Source organism: Sinocyclocheilus grahami, unplaced genomic scaffold (assembly GCF_001515645.1).
Source record: "Sinocyclocheilus grahami isolate Dianchi unplaced genomic scaffold, SAMN03320097.WGS_v1.1 scaffold888.1, whole genome shotgun sequence".
NCBI lineage: Eukaryota > Metazoa > Chordata > Actinopteri > Cypriniformes > Cyprinidae > Sinocyclocheilus > Sinocyclocheilus grahami.
In genome coordinates this window covers 20689-38290 of record NW_015506067.1, presented here as the reverse complement: position 1 = coordinate 38290, position 17602 = coordinate 20689, and the positions used below count along the sequence as shown (strand labels likewise).

The 17602-nt window shown below is 35.6% G+C and overlaps 1 protein-coding gene and 1 pseudogene across 1 annotated transcript; both read right to left on the bottom strand.

The window, feature by feature from the left end:
- Positions 1-447: 447 nt before the first annotated feature.
- LOC107563757 (GTPase IMAP family member 4-like) lies at positions 448-7963 on the bottom strand (annotated as a pseudogene).
- A 1959-nt stretch (positions 7964-9922) lies between these two features.
- LOC107563756 (uncharacterized) lies at positions 9923-17339 on the bottom strand. The gene is made up of 9 exons (XM_016248698.1): positions 17266-17339; positions 17058-17180; positions 15879-16100; positions 14371-14537; positions 14095-14260; positions 13186-13345; positions 11707-11873; positions 11248-11428; positions 9923-10338 (listed from the first exon to the last, which is right to left on the bottom strand). Exons 3-9 carry the CDS (start codon positions 16005-16007, stop codon positions 9923-9925), a joined length of 1386 nt encoding a protein of 461 aa, XP_016104184.1. The 5' UTR covers positions 16008-16100; positions 17058-17180; positions 17266-17339.
- Positions 17340-17602: the final 263 nt, after the last annotated feature.

Below are 17602 nucleotides of genomic sequence, written 5' to 3'. Positions count from 1 at the left end.
GCATATAATCTTTTAGCACAATCAATCATTTTTGCATTCTCCTGTCTACAAAACCGGCATAAATGAAATTACGTACAACTAAATACGTACATATATAATAGTTACATTGTGTGTATATATATATATATATAAACTTAAATCGATTAAAATCAATAAAATTTTAAATATGCATTTTAGTATGTTTTGAAAGTGCTTTATTACATGTCACAATTTTTTTATGGTCTTAATATGGTCTTCCATTTTCTTTATGAAAAATATAATTTTGGTGCAATTGTCCTGAACATTTTGTGAAATTATTTTTTAATTTTATTTGGGAGATTCGTGCATTATCTCGTAATGCAAACGTTCGATCACATCTAGAGGAAGTGTTAATGATGATGTTGTATATTTTTATCTGCTTATTCATCTTGTATTGCTAAAGGTCTCTGAAGTGTGTGTGTGTGTGTGTTAGTGTAGGAGCGTCGTCTTGTGTTTGTATAGTATTTTGGTTCCCTCTCTCAATGGCTCCTCCCATCACTTCAGCAGCGGATATGATTGATAGCGGTGTGGAGGCGATGGCTGCCACCCTCTGCACTGCTTTGACCTTCTTCCCTTTGCCCTTCCCTTTCTCCATCACTCCGGACGCTTCCACCGCACCACGGCCCATGGCCGTCAGCAGCTCGTACCAGAACAGACGCTCCGCCCTCTTCCTCGCCTCCTCATCCTCCTCCTGATCGTCTCCCAGGATCCTCTGCTGCATGTGGCGTACAGCAGTGTCAGCCTGCAGCAGCATGTCAGCGGTGTAATGCGCTCCTGCGGTACGCTCCATCAGTAGATCAATCTTCTTCAGCAGCTCAGTGACCTGCGACCTCTCCTCGAGACCTTCAGTCAAGACATTTATTTTTGCAGTGCTCTTCACAATACACTGTTTCAAAGCAGCTTCTTGTTAATTAATATCTTAATCTCTTTGCCTTATAGTCACATTTATCAGAGCTGTGAGATAAAATAGCTACATTTTAAAGCAATCAAGCAGTTGAGATTTCACAATTCTGTTTATATTTAATTTCATCTTGAAATTTTGAGTTAGTATCTCACAATTCTGTTTGTCTCACAATTCTGTGTTAATATCTCGTTTGTCTTGCAATTCTGAGTTTATACTGTGCCTTGCGAAAGTATTCATACCCCTTCTTTCTTTTTTTTCTCCACATTTTATGTTGCTGCCTTATGTTAAACTGCTTTAAATGACTTTTTTTCCACATCAATCTACACTCCATACACCATAATGGTAAAGCAAAAAACAAGTTTTTAACATCTTTGCAACTTTATTGGAAATAAAAAACTTAAATGATTCCATTGCATAAGTATTTATACCCTTATCTGGGACAGTTGAAATTTAGCTCAGGAGCATCCATATCGCTTGTAGACGTTACTACACTTTGAGTGAAGTTAACCTGTGGCAAATTCAATTGAATGGGTATGATTTGGAAAGGCACACGCATCTTAATAAAAGGTCTAACAGCTAATAATGTATATCAGAGCAAAACCCAAGCCCTGAGGTCAAAAGAACTGCCTGTAGAGCTCAGAAACAGGTTTGCGTCATGCCACACATCTGGGGAAGAGTTCAGAAAAAAATTCTGCTTCATTGAAGGATAGCATGTAGTCTCTGTTACCCTTAATGGAAGAAGTTTGAAACAACCAGGACTCTTCCTAGAGATGGCCTCCTGGCCAAACTGAGCAACTGATGGAGAAAGGCTTTGGTTAGTGTGGTGAACAAGAAGCTGATGGTCACTCTAGTTGACCTCCATGATCATATGTGGAGATAGAAGAAATCTACAGAAGGACAAATATTACTGCAACACTCCAACGATCTGGGCTTTATGCTGTGTGGCCAGACTCAATCCTCTCTTCAGTTAAGACGCATGAAAACACACTTGGAATTTGCACAAAAAAAACACCTAAAGGTCCCTCAGACGCTGAGAAACAGGATTCTCTGGTCTGATGAACCTCAATTCCAAGCATCATGTTTGAAAGAAACCAGCTCCGCTCATCACCTGCAGAGTACCATCCCAAAAGTAAAGTGTGCTGATAGCAGCCTCATGCTGTGGGGCTGTTTTTCAGCGGCAGAGACTGAGGGACTCGTTAGAGTAAGAAACGCTCAGTGCAGCAAAATATAGAGATAGCCTTAATGAAAACCCAGTCCAGAGCATTCAGGACCTCAGACTGAGCAGAAGGTTTACCTTCCAACAGAACAATGAACCTAAGTACACAGCAAGAGTGGCTTATAGACAACTCTGTGAATATCCTTGAGTGGCCCAGCCAGAGCCTGAGCTTGAACCCAGTCAAATATTTCTGGAGAAACCTGAAAATGTGCATCTGCCCCCATCCAACCTGACAGAGCTTGAGAGGTGAAGAGGTCAGGTGAAGAATGGCAGATAATTGCCAAATGCAGATGAGCAAAGCTTGTCGCATCAATCAGAAAAAGACTTGAGGCTGTTAAGGCGCTTCAGCTAAATATTTAGTTAGAATACTTATGCAATGTACTTATTTCAGTTTTTTAAATTGACGAAGTTGTGACAATTCAGTTTTTGCTTTGTCAATATGGTGTATGGAGTGTAGATTGATGTGGAAAAAAAGTAATTTAAAGCAATTTAACATAAGGCAGCAACATAACAAAACGTGAAAAAAATGAAAGGGTATGACTACTTTCACAAGGCTGTATCTCACAATTCTGTTAATATCTTGCAATTCTGAGATTATAGCTCACACTTCTGTTTATATTTCACAATTCTGCATTAATATCTCACAATTATGAGTTTGTATCTCGCAATACTGTTAATATCTTGTAATTCTGACTTTATATCTCGTAATTCTGAGTTTATATCTCGTAATTCTGAGTTTATATCTCACAATTTTGAATTTATATATTTCAATTCTATTCATATCTTCCAATTTTGACTTTATATCACAATTATGTTTGTCTTGCAGTTCTGAGTTTATCACACAATTCTGTTTATATTTCACAATTCTGCGTTAATATCTCAACATTTTGAGTTAGTATCTCACAATTCTGTTTCTCGCAATTCTGAGTTTATATCTTACAATTCTGAGTTTATATCTTACAATTCTGAGTTTATATCTTACAATTTTGAGTTTATATATTGCAATTCTGTTAATATCTTGACATTCTGATTTTTTATTTCACAATTTTAGTTTATATCTTGCAATTCTCCGTAAATATCTCACAATTCTGAGGTTACATCTCACAGTTCTCTTTATATCTTGCGAGTTTAAATTTCACGATTCTGAGTTTAAATCTGAGTTTGTTTTGCAATTCTGCAATATCTTGCATTTATTAGTTTATCCCCCGGTTTCACAGACAAGGCTTAAACCTAGTCCCAGACTAAAATGTAAATCTGAGCTGTTTCAACTGAAAGAAACTTGCACTGACTGATCTTAAAACATGTCAGTGCCTTTGTTTTGTCTTAAGATGCACACCAGTAATGCTTTTTTCTAAGGCATGTTTATAAAAATTACTTAAATGTCCTAATTGAACTATGGCATAATCCTGGTTTAGGCTAAGCCCTGTCTATGAACCTATATCCTATATCTCAAAGTTCAGCTTTTCTATCTTGCAATTCAGTTTTGTTTTTTTGTTTTTTTTAGGATTTACAGTAGAAAGAATAGCAGGGGCGCAACTGCACATTTGCCGAGGTGTCGGCGCCCCCTGTATTCTAGTAGCCTCTAACACTAACTCACGCAGAAAACTTTCTGCAAGTCAGTGACCAAAAGCCCATTACTAGCTTGTGCATGGAAGGATACAAACTCATCAGGACAAAGGTTTGCACCCCTTCCCCCCTTTTTAATACCACAGGGAAAAAGAAAAGTGTGTCACATAACATCCCCTTTAACTCCTGATGGCAGACCCCAAACAGTAGAACATTTTTTATTCATTTTTACTTTCAAAAATGTAATATTGCTCACTTTTTAGTTAGGTAATTTGAATGTATTTTTTTATATATATTGTTGTATTACCTAGTCTCCAGGTATTTTAACAAAAGGACTCACTATAGCTTTATTGCTCAGTAAGCTTGGTTCTGGGTCTTAAAACCCCTAAAATCTTGTTCTCCATCTTTGCATATAGGCCTATATGAGACATGCAGATAACTATAGTCAACCTTCACTGAAAGCTCTGAAAAAGTTATCAGTCAGTGTTTAACATTCTATTAACATTCTTTTGTCATACCTAAATCAAACTCTGTAGAAAGGAAAATAATGTAAGAATATAAAATGAGTTATTTTATGCATTTAAATATGGTTTTATTTTATTTTCATTTTCGTACTTTAAAATTACTTTAAAATTAGCGCATATTTTCTAGTACATTTAACTGCACTGTGCTCAGATTTACTTGTGCATTAAAGGTGCAGTGTGTAATATTTAGGAGGATCTATTGATAGAAATGCAATATAATATATATAACTATGTTTTCAGAGGTGTATAAAGACCTTACATAATGAGCCGTTATGTTTTTATAAACTTAGAATGAGCAATTTATATCTACATACACCGCGCGGGTCCTCTTACATGGAAGTCGCCACCATGTTTGTACCGTAGCCCTTAAAGGACAAACAGAGCGCGTTTCGCCACTATGTTGTTCTTGCGAATAAAACACTGACACAATGATGAACAAGTATAATATTTGCAATAACATATCGATTTATTGAATAATTAAGTAAATATAATTCATTAATTTACCTTTGTAAAGAAACCTCATTGCTAGCTATCTTTGCGCTCTCAGACTATGACATCTTACTTCTGTATCGGCCACCGTAGCTTCTCTAAAGGGAGGGGTGAGCGGGGGACTGAGCCGTTGGTTGCAATTCGCAACCTCACCGCTAGATGCCGCTAAAATTTACACACTAACTTTAAATTATAAATTTTAAAAAATCATCTTGCGCCCTATTGTGATCTCGAATTGCAGAATATTTCAGTAGGCTGCATGCATTTGAGAGACGTTCTTAAATGTAATTCTCATACATGCATGCAGTTTTGCAGCTTTAATCGCCATTTTGGTAATTTCGTGACTTAACTGACGATGTATGCTCACAGTTTCTAGTGCGGTTTATTTATCATTAATTTCGCCTCATTTTCACGTACAGTTGAAGAGCGTGCGCCGTGAGCACAGTAAAACGGCTGACAGGACAGGAACGTTTTTTACTGACATATAAAAATATCTCATCAGACCGCAGTCCCCTGTTGTTCTACTGAAGCTCATTTGGCACATGTACCTTTTCCGCGTTTGTTTGACTCGCGCGCTAAGTGGAAAGCTGAAGTGCACGTCTGAAAAGTCTCCCGTTTGTTGTGGTCGCAAAGAGATACGGCCATTCCGCGTCTTAAGTTTTTAAGAAATACATTTTTGAACTCATTAAAATGCTAAAACCCGTTAAATAAAAATGTTGCATTAATTATGTTTAATAACTAAGCTTTTGATTATTTATGACGTTTTATTAAAGAAGATTTTCACAAAATGGCGCCCCCCCCCTGTGTGTGGGGGCCCTATGCACTGCATACCCCGTTTTAGCGCCACTGAAGAACAGTATAGGTCGACAGGAAGCAAAGTGGGTGAGAGAGAGGGGGATGGGATCGGGAAAGGTCTGCGAGCCAGGATTCGAACTCGGGATGCCCAGGCCAGAGCTCAATGGCACTACATGTCGGCGCATTGCCCATGAAGGCCATCGGCACCTACTCGCAATTCTGTTTTATTGAAAATGGTGGTACAAAAAAAAAGTCCGAATTGCGAGATAAAATGTTACAATTACCTTATTTTATTTTATTTATTTTATCCCATTGTGAAAACAAGCTTCCATTATTAGTTGGTTATGTAGTGTTGTCAAACACGTGATAGCCATCCACGCACAAACTCCCATAATTCCTTGCTCTCCTTCAGGAAGACGTCCGCGGGTTTCGCCGCACGTGTACGCGGCGCTGACCCAGTCCAGCAGGAACGCGTTCGGTCCGGGTGCGCTCAGCTCTACGTACCGGCTCAGCTCCGCGCGCACCTCATCCGGGCTCAGACAGGTGTGGAAGAACCCCTGGGTGTCAATCAGCCACAGGCTCCGCCCATCCGCCACGCCCCCTGAACGCTGGCAGCGGCTAGTGACCGATAGGGGCGACATATCCGTACAAAACGAGGATCGATCCAGAATCGTGTTTCCAGATGAACTCTGGCCTGAACCCGTCTGACCCAACAGAGCCATTCGGACCTCAGCCGAACCGCCTGAGACAACAGACACCTGATTATATTATTACTATAGTGATGGGCAACGATTAATCGCGATTAATCACATCCAGAATGAAAGTTTTTTTTGAAAAATATATATAGTGTGTGCAGTGTGTATATTTATGTATATATAAATACACACACATGCATGTATATATTTAAGAAAAAATATGTTGTTAACATATTAAATATATTTATATATAATATACATTTTATGAATATAAATATATTTACTATATATTTAAATATGTAAATATTTTCAAAATATATACTGTATGCATTTGTCTTTACATACACATACATGTATACACACATAATAAATATAAAAAATATAAAAACTTTTATTTTGGATGTGATTAATCGCAATGAATTGTTGCCCAGCACTAATTACGGCAAACAGTTTACAAATAGAAACGTTTTTATTCAAGAGTGTTTTCATGAACATTATACAGGACTCAACAGAACTAAACCTGATTTACATGTATAAAGTAATTAATAGTAATACAAATGCATTAAAAATGTACCATTATGAAATTTATATTAATTCAAAGTAGTGCTGTCAAATGATTAATCACGATTAATCGCATCCAAAATAAAAGTTTTTGTTTACATAATGTGTGTGTGTGTGCTCTGTATATTTATTATGTGTATATAAATACACACACACAGTATATATTTTGAAAATATATACACATACAATTATATTTGTATTCATATCATTTATATTATATATAAATATATATTTTGTCTTAAATATATAAATGCATGTGTGTATTTATAATAAATACATGGTATACACAAATATTATGTATAAACAAAACATTTTTTATCTTGGATGTGATTAATCCAAAATAATTAGTTGACAGCACTAATTCAAAGTAATATACTAATAAAATAAATAAACACGTATAAATAAAAATACAAAATGAAAATAAACAAATAAGACTTAAACAGGAATGCAATATAATTGATCTGTTGCAGTTAAATTATATTCTAGGATTGTGGCCCTGCAATAAAAACTACTAAGAAATGTATAGCCATTCAGAGAAAAAGACTAATAAAATAAAAACATAAAATGCAATAAAATAAAACATAAATACAGAAATAAGAATGCAATAAGGGTTTTTAGACAAACTCGTTACAAATCTATTAGAATTAGATTTTTTGAAGCAGTTAGGTTTTATTTTATTATGGCAAACTGATTACAACTTCTCGTTATGCATGCAAATCAGCTTTAGTTTTTTATCTGGACACCTGCAGAATATTAATGAAAAAAGTGAAATAATAATACAATTAAAATAGACAAAATGACTTAAAACTTCACGAAATGTGGTCCAATGCTATAAAGTAAATTAATAAACAGGATTGCAATACAAAATCTTTTTATTAGATCCCTATCATTTCTAGACGTTTCTATCAATAAGAATCCGAATGAAAATGTTCACACAAAGTGACAAAATAAAAGCAGGCGCATATAGTTCTCGATAAGACATTTATGGTCATTCTTTATAGGATAAAACAATACGGTGTGATATGAAAATGAATTTCATTCAAATAAGTCCGTGCCCCTTTAACTGTCCTGCAGTAATGATTGTAACATGAGCTGATAAACTCCGTCAATTCGGATCATTTGACTGTGACTCTGTACATGTATTGTGCTTTTATTTCCACTCACCAGCAGCTGAAGACTCGCTTTCCTCAGCCATATTCCCACAAGACTGAGACTTAAAGACACAAACACACGGAACTCACCACAAACACCCAGAAATACTTCAAACACCACAAAAACACCCATTTTTACAAACATATTATGCTTATAATATCTCTGTATGTAAATATAAATGTATATATACTTTAGAATATACTGTAATCATTTAAGTGCATTTGGTTTCTAATGTGTTCTGCTAAATTATTATATAAAATGAATTTCTGGTAAACATGAGGTAATAATCACAGAGAAAACACTTAAAACATGTATGTTTATTCATTTAACAAAACATAAGATACAAATAGACTTAAATCTTTATCTTTACAATTGATTTGTTCAGTAAGTAGCCTACAGTCGAATGATGCTGCAGGGTTTCTATGAACCTGTAAAAAAATTATAATAATTTCTGCACAAATAAATATATATATTTTTTTTCCACAGATAAATGATTCTCTTGCAGAGATGATTTGGTTTATTTTATATATTCAAAAAAGGGAATATATATATAACCAGCATAACAACAGACCAACATCAAATGTTTGATAGCCAATATATTTTAAAATATTTATAAAGATACTTCATTTAGTTAATAATAATAATAATAATAATTATTATTATTATCATTTAAAATATTTCTTATAATGTATTTTAAATGTAAAATGAATGTAAATTTAGAAAAGAAAAAAAAAAATCCAAAATCTTTCAAATGAATAAAACCATAAAAATGTAAAATTCAAGTAAATAAATAATTTAGAAATAAAAAAAAAAAAAACACAAAAAAAATGTTAAAATCCTAAACGCGTAAAATTAAAATAAATATTTTTTTTAAATATAATGTGAAAATATAAACAATTCAAATGAAAGGCTTATTCAAAATGAATAAAATCATAAAAAACTAAACAAACCACTAAAAATGAATGAAATCATAAAAACATAAAAACCAGGTAAATAAATAATTTCAATAAAACATTTACTAACAAAAGATACAATGTATTATAAATAAAATATGTTTAACATGTACTATATATATTTAATTTATAACGTCATTATTGAATATATTTAATAATATATTATAATAGTTTTCTGTTATTTTTGAGATGACATGGTGATGGGAGAAACAAACCTTATTAAAGCTTCGAGTCAATTGAACCAGTTGCTTCGCAAAATGATTCACTCGTTTCGAAACGCTCGAAACACCACACGCTGGTGTCACCTGCTGGCCAAAGCTGTGTAAAAGCAACAAAAGCATGCAAATAAACAGCTTTTACGAACCCAATGTAAATGCTTTCTTTAAACTATTATATATTAAATGAAATCAAAATAATACAATTCCATTAAATATGAAGTGTCTTTATAATAATTGATAAAATTATTTATTATTATAGACGCTGGTTCAATGGTTCACCACTGGGGGGCGATCTTAATGAACTCGCTTGATTCACGAGTTTACGGAGATCGATTGTTTCGAAACGTTTCTAAACAGTTATGACGTAACGAAGCCATGTTTACTGAAATCACGTGACTTTGGCAGTTTGATACGTGCTCCGAACCACTGTTTCGAAACAAATGATTCGCAACGGTTTTGAAGCCTCATTAAGCAGTGATTCAAAAGCGGCCATCACTAGTCCAGACTGAGTTTGATTAAATCGTTGATTTGACCCACTCCACCAGACTCCTGACCGGATGTCCCCTGTTGGTCATGGCACCATCTGTCGCTTCCGCACTGGGGGGCGATCTTAATGAACTCGCTTGATTCACGAGTTTACGGAGATCGATTGTTTCGAAACGTTTCTAAACAGTTATGACGTAACGAAGCCATGTTTACTGAAATCACGTGACTTTGGCAGTTTGATACGTGCGCCGAACCACTGTTTCGAAACAAATGATTCGCAACGGTTTTGAAGCCTCATTAAGCAGTTATTCAAAAGCGGCCATCACTAGTCCAGACTGAGTTTGATTAAATCGTTGATTTGACCCACTCCACCAGACTCCTGACCGGATGTCCCCTCTGGGTCATGGCACCGTCTGTCGCTTCCATCCTGTCATCCTGGTCCTGCAGATCCGGTTCTGGATCGCTCCAGTCCAGCTCCTGCAGGTCTGTCAGACTGCCTCCCAGCAGATCCAGGCTCTGGAACAGGTCCATCATCTCCGTCAGCAGCTCCTGACCTTCGTCCGCAGGCATTATGGGATGTGAGGCAGCCGGATCACTGAGTTCAGGACATGAGTGCATCTGCCGGAGGCTGTTTCCATGGCGACGAGTGCTGTTTCCATGGGAACGGGGCTCATCGATGTAGTGTGAGGTGGGCGTCTCCGGACACGTGACCCCATCTGTGACCTCCAAAGGTGCGCTGACCTCTGACCCCATGACCTCTGCTGCAGAAAGAACAGGTAAAGCTGGGATTCTTCATTATTTAATAAAATCACTTCTGGTTTCTGATGTCTGGTCACATCAGATCAGCGTGAAACGTTCATTTTTAACCTTTAACCTTTATTATGGTGATTATTTTCTGGTCATCGTTTTCTGTGATTGAAATTTTTAAACGCATTTTGTGTCTTCTTTGCTGTAGAAAGAAGCTTTTGGGCTTTATTTGCAGATAATATAGACAAGTGGTGCTATTGATGCAATAAATGTGAACTTATAAGACACATCGTGCATAGTAGGGTTTAAAAAATGATTTGATAAAATAGCGATAACTTATGACTAATGAAAGTAAATGATTTTTAATAAAATCCTAAAAAAGTCAAATTAAAATAAAGAATTCTTTAAAATAGTAAAACAATGAAAAGCACCTATGTTATAATAATAAACAAAAATAAAACACTTAGTAAAAAGAAATCAAAATAAAACTTTCAGCGTAAAATAACATTTATTAATAAAAACAAAAATAATCTACTCAAATTAATGACATCATAAAAATGTTAAATTAAGTAAATAAATTATTGTAATATAAAAACAATAAAAAACACTTATTAAAAATGAACAAATTAAGAAATTTAAGTAAAATAAAAACAAAATAAAACACTTACTAAAAATGAATAAATCATTAAAAAACGACATTAAAATGAATAATTTTGAAATAAAAACAATAAAAACACTCTACTAAAAAGGGACTAAATCAAGAAATTTTTACATTAAAAATAAGTCGTTAAAAGTCAAAATAAACAACTTGTTAAAAATTAATCAAATGGTAAAAATGTAAATAATAAAGTAAATCCTAAAAATATCAAAACAAAATGTTTAATTATTAATGGAGCAAAACAACTAATCTTCATCTCTCTCACCTGTTTGCATCTGTTCTACCGTATGTAAAGCAGGGGGCGTGTCCTCATCGGCGGCTGATCTGATTGGCGGTTGTGAGGTCATGACTCGCCCCAGAGGCACCGCCCCCTCCGAGTGTTTGGAGCGCAGCGTCTGAATGACGTCCATCAGCCAGCGGCTCTCGCTCCAAAGCGCAGACAGACTCTAGAGAACACAGCATATGAGAGAGTGTGTGTGTGTGTGTGTGTGAGAGAGAGAGAGAGAGAGAGAGAGAGAGAGAGAGAGAGAGAGAGAGAGAGAGAGAGAGAGAGAGAGAGAGAGAGAGAGAGAGAGAGAGAGAGAGAGAGAGAGAGAGAGAGAGAGAGAGAGAGAGAGAGAGAGAGAGAGAGAGAGAGAGAGAGAGAGAGAGAGAGAGAGAGAGAGAGAGAGAGAGAGAGAGAGAGAGAGAGAGAGAGAGAGAGAGAGAGCAGGTAAACACTCACCTGTGCCAGCTGTGTGATGTGTGCGAGTCTCTCCGTAGCCTCCTGCAGCTCTTCAGTGTCCAGTGCTTCTCTCAAAGCCTGCTGGGAAAGACGGACGTCCAGCTCCAGTCTGAGCCACAGCTGACAGTACTGAGACAGCAGATCCCGCTCATACGCCCACAAGTGCACTAACACACACACACACACACACACACATCAATCATCGAACACAAACATGACACATCATCTGTATGGAAAAACACTGTAAAATGCTTATGTAAAAACCTGTACATTAGATAACTGTAAGCTATATCACATTATATATGTGACCCTGGAGCACAAAACCAGTATTAAGTCGCTGGAGTATATTTGTAGCAATTGCCAAAAATACATTGTATGGGTCAAAATTATAGATTTTTCTTTTATGCCAAAATCATTAGGATATTAAATAAAGATCATGTTCCATGAAGATATTTTGTACATTTCCTACCGTAAATATATCAAAACTTCATTTTTTGCATTGCTTTAATATGCATTGCTCTATTGCTCATTTCTCTAGTAAACAGAAAGATGTAGACACCGATGACTTGCCGGAGGTTAATGCTACGCGACATTTTGTTTACAAGCTGTTTTAATGACGTCTTTCCACGATTGAAACACTGATTGAGCGATTACATGAGGCGTGAGATGTTCATTCATGTTTATTTTGCATTAAAACCAGTAGTAAAGAGGAAGAGACGCATTTATTGTTTGAATTTCCCCAAAAATGACATAAATTGAAAGTTAATACTTTGTTTCTTATCAAAAGTAACATAAAAGTAACAAAAAAAAGGACATTTTCAGTGAAGTTCCACTTTTGCAGTGGTTAAAACAATGCGTACCGAACTGTCAGACCCATACTGAAAAATTTCAGTACAAATACGTGTACCGTTACACCCCTAAGTTTATGGAAGTAAAAACTATATGAACTACCTTTTTTTAAATCTTACCTAAACACTTATTATTTAGGTTGACTTTTAGCCGGTTGTTTGGGAATTTCTTAATCACTTTATGTTTTTATGGGTTGTTATTTATTTCATGCATTAGTTTGTAATGTTTGTATCGTTGAGGCTGTTTTAAGTCAAATTAATATACTGTCATTGTTTTCATTAATACTTTGAATTATTTTTTATATTTTCAGCTTTAATATTAGTAAACATTTTTTGTAATTGTTTTGTGTCATTTGTATATTATATTAATTATAGAATTTGTTTTTAATTTCATATTTTAGTTTTAGTCTTAACTATTTTATTGGGTGGTATTATTTTTTTTAAATGTATCTATATAGTTAAAGTTGTTTTAGTGAAACTAAGTTAAAGAAAATTTAAGTGAAAAATGTTGCCTTGGCAAGAAACTGAAATATAAAGTAATGTTATATAGTGGCTTAAATGTAGCTTCTTATCTAAAACTAAAAGTAAAAACAGTGTGCATGTGTGTGTGTGCAGCAGATCAGTGACTGACCGAGCTCAAAGTAGTGCATCGGGACGGTGAAGGTGTGCTGAGCTCCCGCTGCTGGACGCTGACGGGATCTGAACTCCTCACAGGGCGGCAGCAGGAGAATCACAGACACCCGATCGCCAACCTGCAGCAGCTCCTGCGTGTAGACACGGTACTCACTTGCCTGCGCACACACACACATTACTGAACACTTACACATTCATTCTCTGCAAATGATTCAAAGCTTCTGAATCATCAACAATGATTGCACAATCAACGGTACAACATGTGTCCGGTGGCTGTTCCCAAATTTGACTCATTTGAATGTCTTGTTTTGAGTGTTTCTGCACCCCTCTCTACTGCAGTGGCTACAGTCTACAGGCCTCCTAAGACAAATAGGAGACTTTTTATCTGAATTTTCAGATACATTGTCTTTTCTCCGCCTCAAATTTGAGATAATCCTTCTCTTGGGGGATTTCAACATCCACATGGATATAAAAGACTCCACAATAACAAAATACTTTTTTATTACTACTATTTTGTTCATGTTTTAAATTATTTCAAATATCAGTATTCAAGGTTTTATGTTAAAAACAAAACATTGTTTATGCATCTACAGGTTAAATGCAGGTTAAATGCATCCATGTCCCCTTTGAGATACACAAACTGTGTAAATACATCTAAATGGTATTTCAGATGCAGATTCCAGAAATGTTTTCTTACATTGGAATGAAAGACACTAAGATGAAGTGCTTCTTATTCTTACCCAAAAATACAAAATGGAACACTTTTATAATCCAATAAATGAAAGCATTCAAAATGAAACTGAAATATGAAATATGAAATATTTTATTAGTTTAACTGCATCTCATGGGAATTTGTAGCTAATGCAAAGCTTTGTGAATGTGTGTGTTGAATGAATCGCGCTGTTACCCGTTCCAGCGGGACATTGAGTTTGGTCAGCAGTTGAGTCACTGCAGATCTCAGCGCCTTCACAAAGTCCTCGACACCTGAGCTGTCAATCACAGAGTCATCCCCACCCTCCTGACTGCCACAGGCCCCGCCCACTGCGTGCTCCTGTAGCCACGCCCACTCCTCCCTGCGTACACACACACACACACACACACACACACACACACACACACACAGAGTCAGTGTGAATCAGTCAGTGTGTGTGAATGAATCAGATCAGGTGTTCTCCATTCTGACCGTGAGACGTGTGGCCGGTTTCTGACACGGCAGTGGCAGGGCATGTTGGGTAATCGCTGCGGGACCAGGATGCGGAGTTGATCCACAGAGCTGCAGAGCTTCAGGACACCCACATACAAACCGGGCTGAGCTCTCTGCTGACTCCTCCTGTGGTACGCCAGCATCTCCTGACACACACACACACACACACATGAGAATAGCACATTCATAAAACATCAATCCTCTGATGACCAGCTCACAAAAATATGCTCTGAGAAACTGCGCTAACGTTCCAATTATATCATGAAAACACTGTTTCTGAATGTTCTGTGATTGTGCAATTGAACATGTTTTAAAACGGGGTTTTTTTCTTGGTTATGTGAATGTTAATGGAACATTCCATTTAATCACTTTTAAACATTATGGGAACGTTACTTTTGAATTTTTTCAAGTAGAAGTAGAAATATAAAAATAAAAAAAATTAGATGAACAAACTATTTCAGGAATAAAATGTTCCATGAATGTCTAAATAATGTTTTTGTGCTAACACTTTGAGAACATTTTAAAAATAAAGTGTATTTATTTATTTCAGTTAAAGATTATTCTAGTCAAGTAAAAACATGTTTTTATAATTTTAGTTTTGAGTTACTACTGTAAACCTAAAGCCAAAACTTGAAATGTCTGTTTTAAAAAGACAGATCACCCAAAACTGATCATTCTGTCATCATTTAGTCATTTAGTAGAAAAGCATATTTAGAGAAATGTCTCAGTCTGTTTTGAAAGTCAATGGGGTTCAGTGTCGTTGGGTTCCGAACCCTCTTCAAAACATATTTTTTTTGTGATCCTCAGAAGAAATAAAGAAACTCATACAGTAAATGATGACAGAAAGATCATTTTTAGGTGAACTGTCTCTTTAAAGGAACACTCCACTATTTTTGAAAATAGGCTCATTTTCCAACTCCCCTAGAGTTAAACAGTAGAGTTTTACTGTTTTCGAATCCCTTCAGCCGATCTCCGGGTCTGGCGGTAGCACTTTTAGCTGTAGCTTAGCATAGATCATTGAATCTGATTAGACCGTTAGCATCTCGCTCAAAAATGACCAAAGAGTTTCTATATTTTTCCTATTTAAAACCTGACTCTTCTGTAGTTACATCGTGTACTAAGACCGACGGAAAATGAAAAGTTGCGATTTTCTTGCGATTTGAGCGAGATGCTAATGGTCTAATCAGATTCAATGATCTATGCTAAGCTACAGCTAAAAGTGCTACCGCCAGACCCAGAGATCGGCTGAAGGGATTCAAAAACGGTAAAACTCAACTGTTTAACTCTAGGCGAGTTGGAAAATGAGCCTATTTTCAAAAATAGTGGAGTGTTGCTTTAACGTTAATCTGTGTGACCCTTGATCAGTGACAGACGTCTGACAGCAGAGGGCGACGCTGCACCAGAACTCCTCACTGTTGACTCTTCTTTAGTGTGGCAGACAGACGGCTGTTTATCATCATTAGTGTTGATGTGTGTGTGTTGATCACCTTGAGTCTGTGTGTCAGCAGCTCTACGGCCGAGGGTTCAGGCAGCAGCGGCGTCTCGTTCTGGTTTCTCTCCAGGCTGCTGACAGGAAGCCAGTGCAGCGGGGGGTCAGACAGGGTCAGCGGGGTCATGACCTCTCTCAGGGTCACCAGCAGCACGTTCCCCTGCCGGTCCTTCAGCGGCTCAAAATACACCTGACCCAGATCCAAACATCCCACCGACGCCTACAGACCGACACCGTCATTAACTACAACTAAAACCCTTAAAAACGCTGATGTTACTTAGATAAATATTGACTAAAATAAAATATTCAATAAAATCTATATTTATGCATTATAAATACTAGTAGCTGAAATAAAATGAGTTAAAATATTTTATAATAAAATATTTATAAAAACTATATAAACATTTAAAAAGAAAAAAAAACGAATAAATAAAATAAATAAAAAACAAAACTACTAAAACTAACTAAAATTGAAAAATATCAAAATAAAAACAAATTTACAATATTAATAAAAGCCTCATAGACAAATAAATAACTAGTGAAAAAAGTAAAACAAAGTGTATAAATAAAAGTTAATTTAAAATATTAATAAAAACGACAAAAATAAACATTAAAAATTAAAACGGATAAAATAAGACCACAAAAGTTTTTAATTTTAAATTAAATTAAAATTAAATTAAATCTCATTCAAAATATTAATGAAAACTATATAGACAGTTTTCAAAAATGAAACTAATAAAAATAAGAAAAACATACTAAAAAGTGAAAAATAAAAAAAACGACTTCAAAATATTCTAGTATATAGTATACAGTACATAGTATAACGTATAGTATAAATTATAGACATTTAAAAAATAAAAAAAATGTTCAAAAATTACTAAAATATAAAATTAAAGTTAATTAATATTTAATAATAATTAATTCAAAATATAAAAAACTATACATTTTTACAAAAACAACAAAATTACTAAAAGTGTAACTACAAATAAAAAAAATTAAAATATAAAAATAAAAGGTATTTTAAAATATTATTAAAAAAACTTAAAACTAATAAAAATAACAAAATACTAAAACTAAAATTAAATACAAAAATTAAACCATTGAGAATACTAATAGAACCTATACAAGTATATTATTGAGGCTGTTTTGGGTTGAGTGTCTCTGGATCCTCTCGTACCTGCAGCTGCGCGACGGCCCGCAGGAAACTGAGTCTGTTCTGCAGCAGCGATGAAGACGAGGAGAGCGATGAAGACGACAGGACCTGCAGCAGCCGCGGCACCTGCGTCCACGCACACGACAGCTGAGACACACAGAGAGAGAGAGACACGTAAGGAGACACAGAGGAGGAAGACAGGAGAAACACTGCTGTGTGATCGACTCCTGACCTTACAGAACCACAGGAAGTCCTGCGTGACGGACGTGGAGCAGCTCTGGATCTCCACCAGAGGGAGCTGATCGTCAGCCGTCACCAGAACACAGTCCTTCTGATAGAAGACACTCGCCAGGTACACGCCTCTGCAACACACACACATATCTAACATAACATTCATAGTGCATCTACTGCAGCCATGAAAACACAAAACCTTTGTTTCAAAACTTAACTTAATTCAAAACTTCAATAGCTGAATGTTCTTTAGGGTTTCTGCTCGTTTTAACCAATAAATGATGAGCAGTATATAAAAATAAAAAATACATATAAAACTAGCTATATATCAGGGTTAT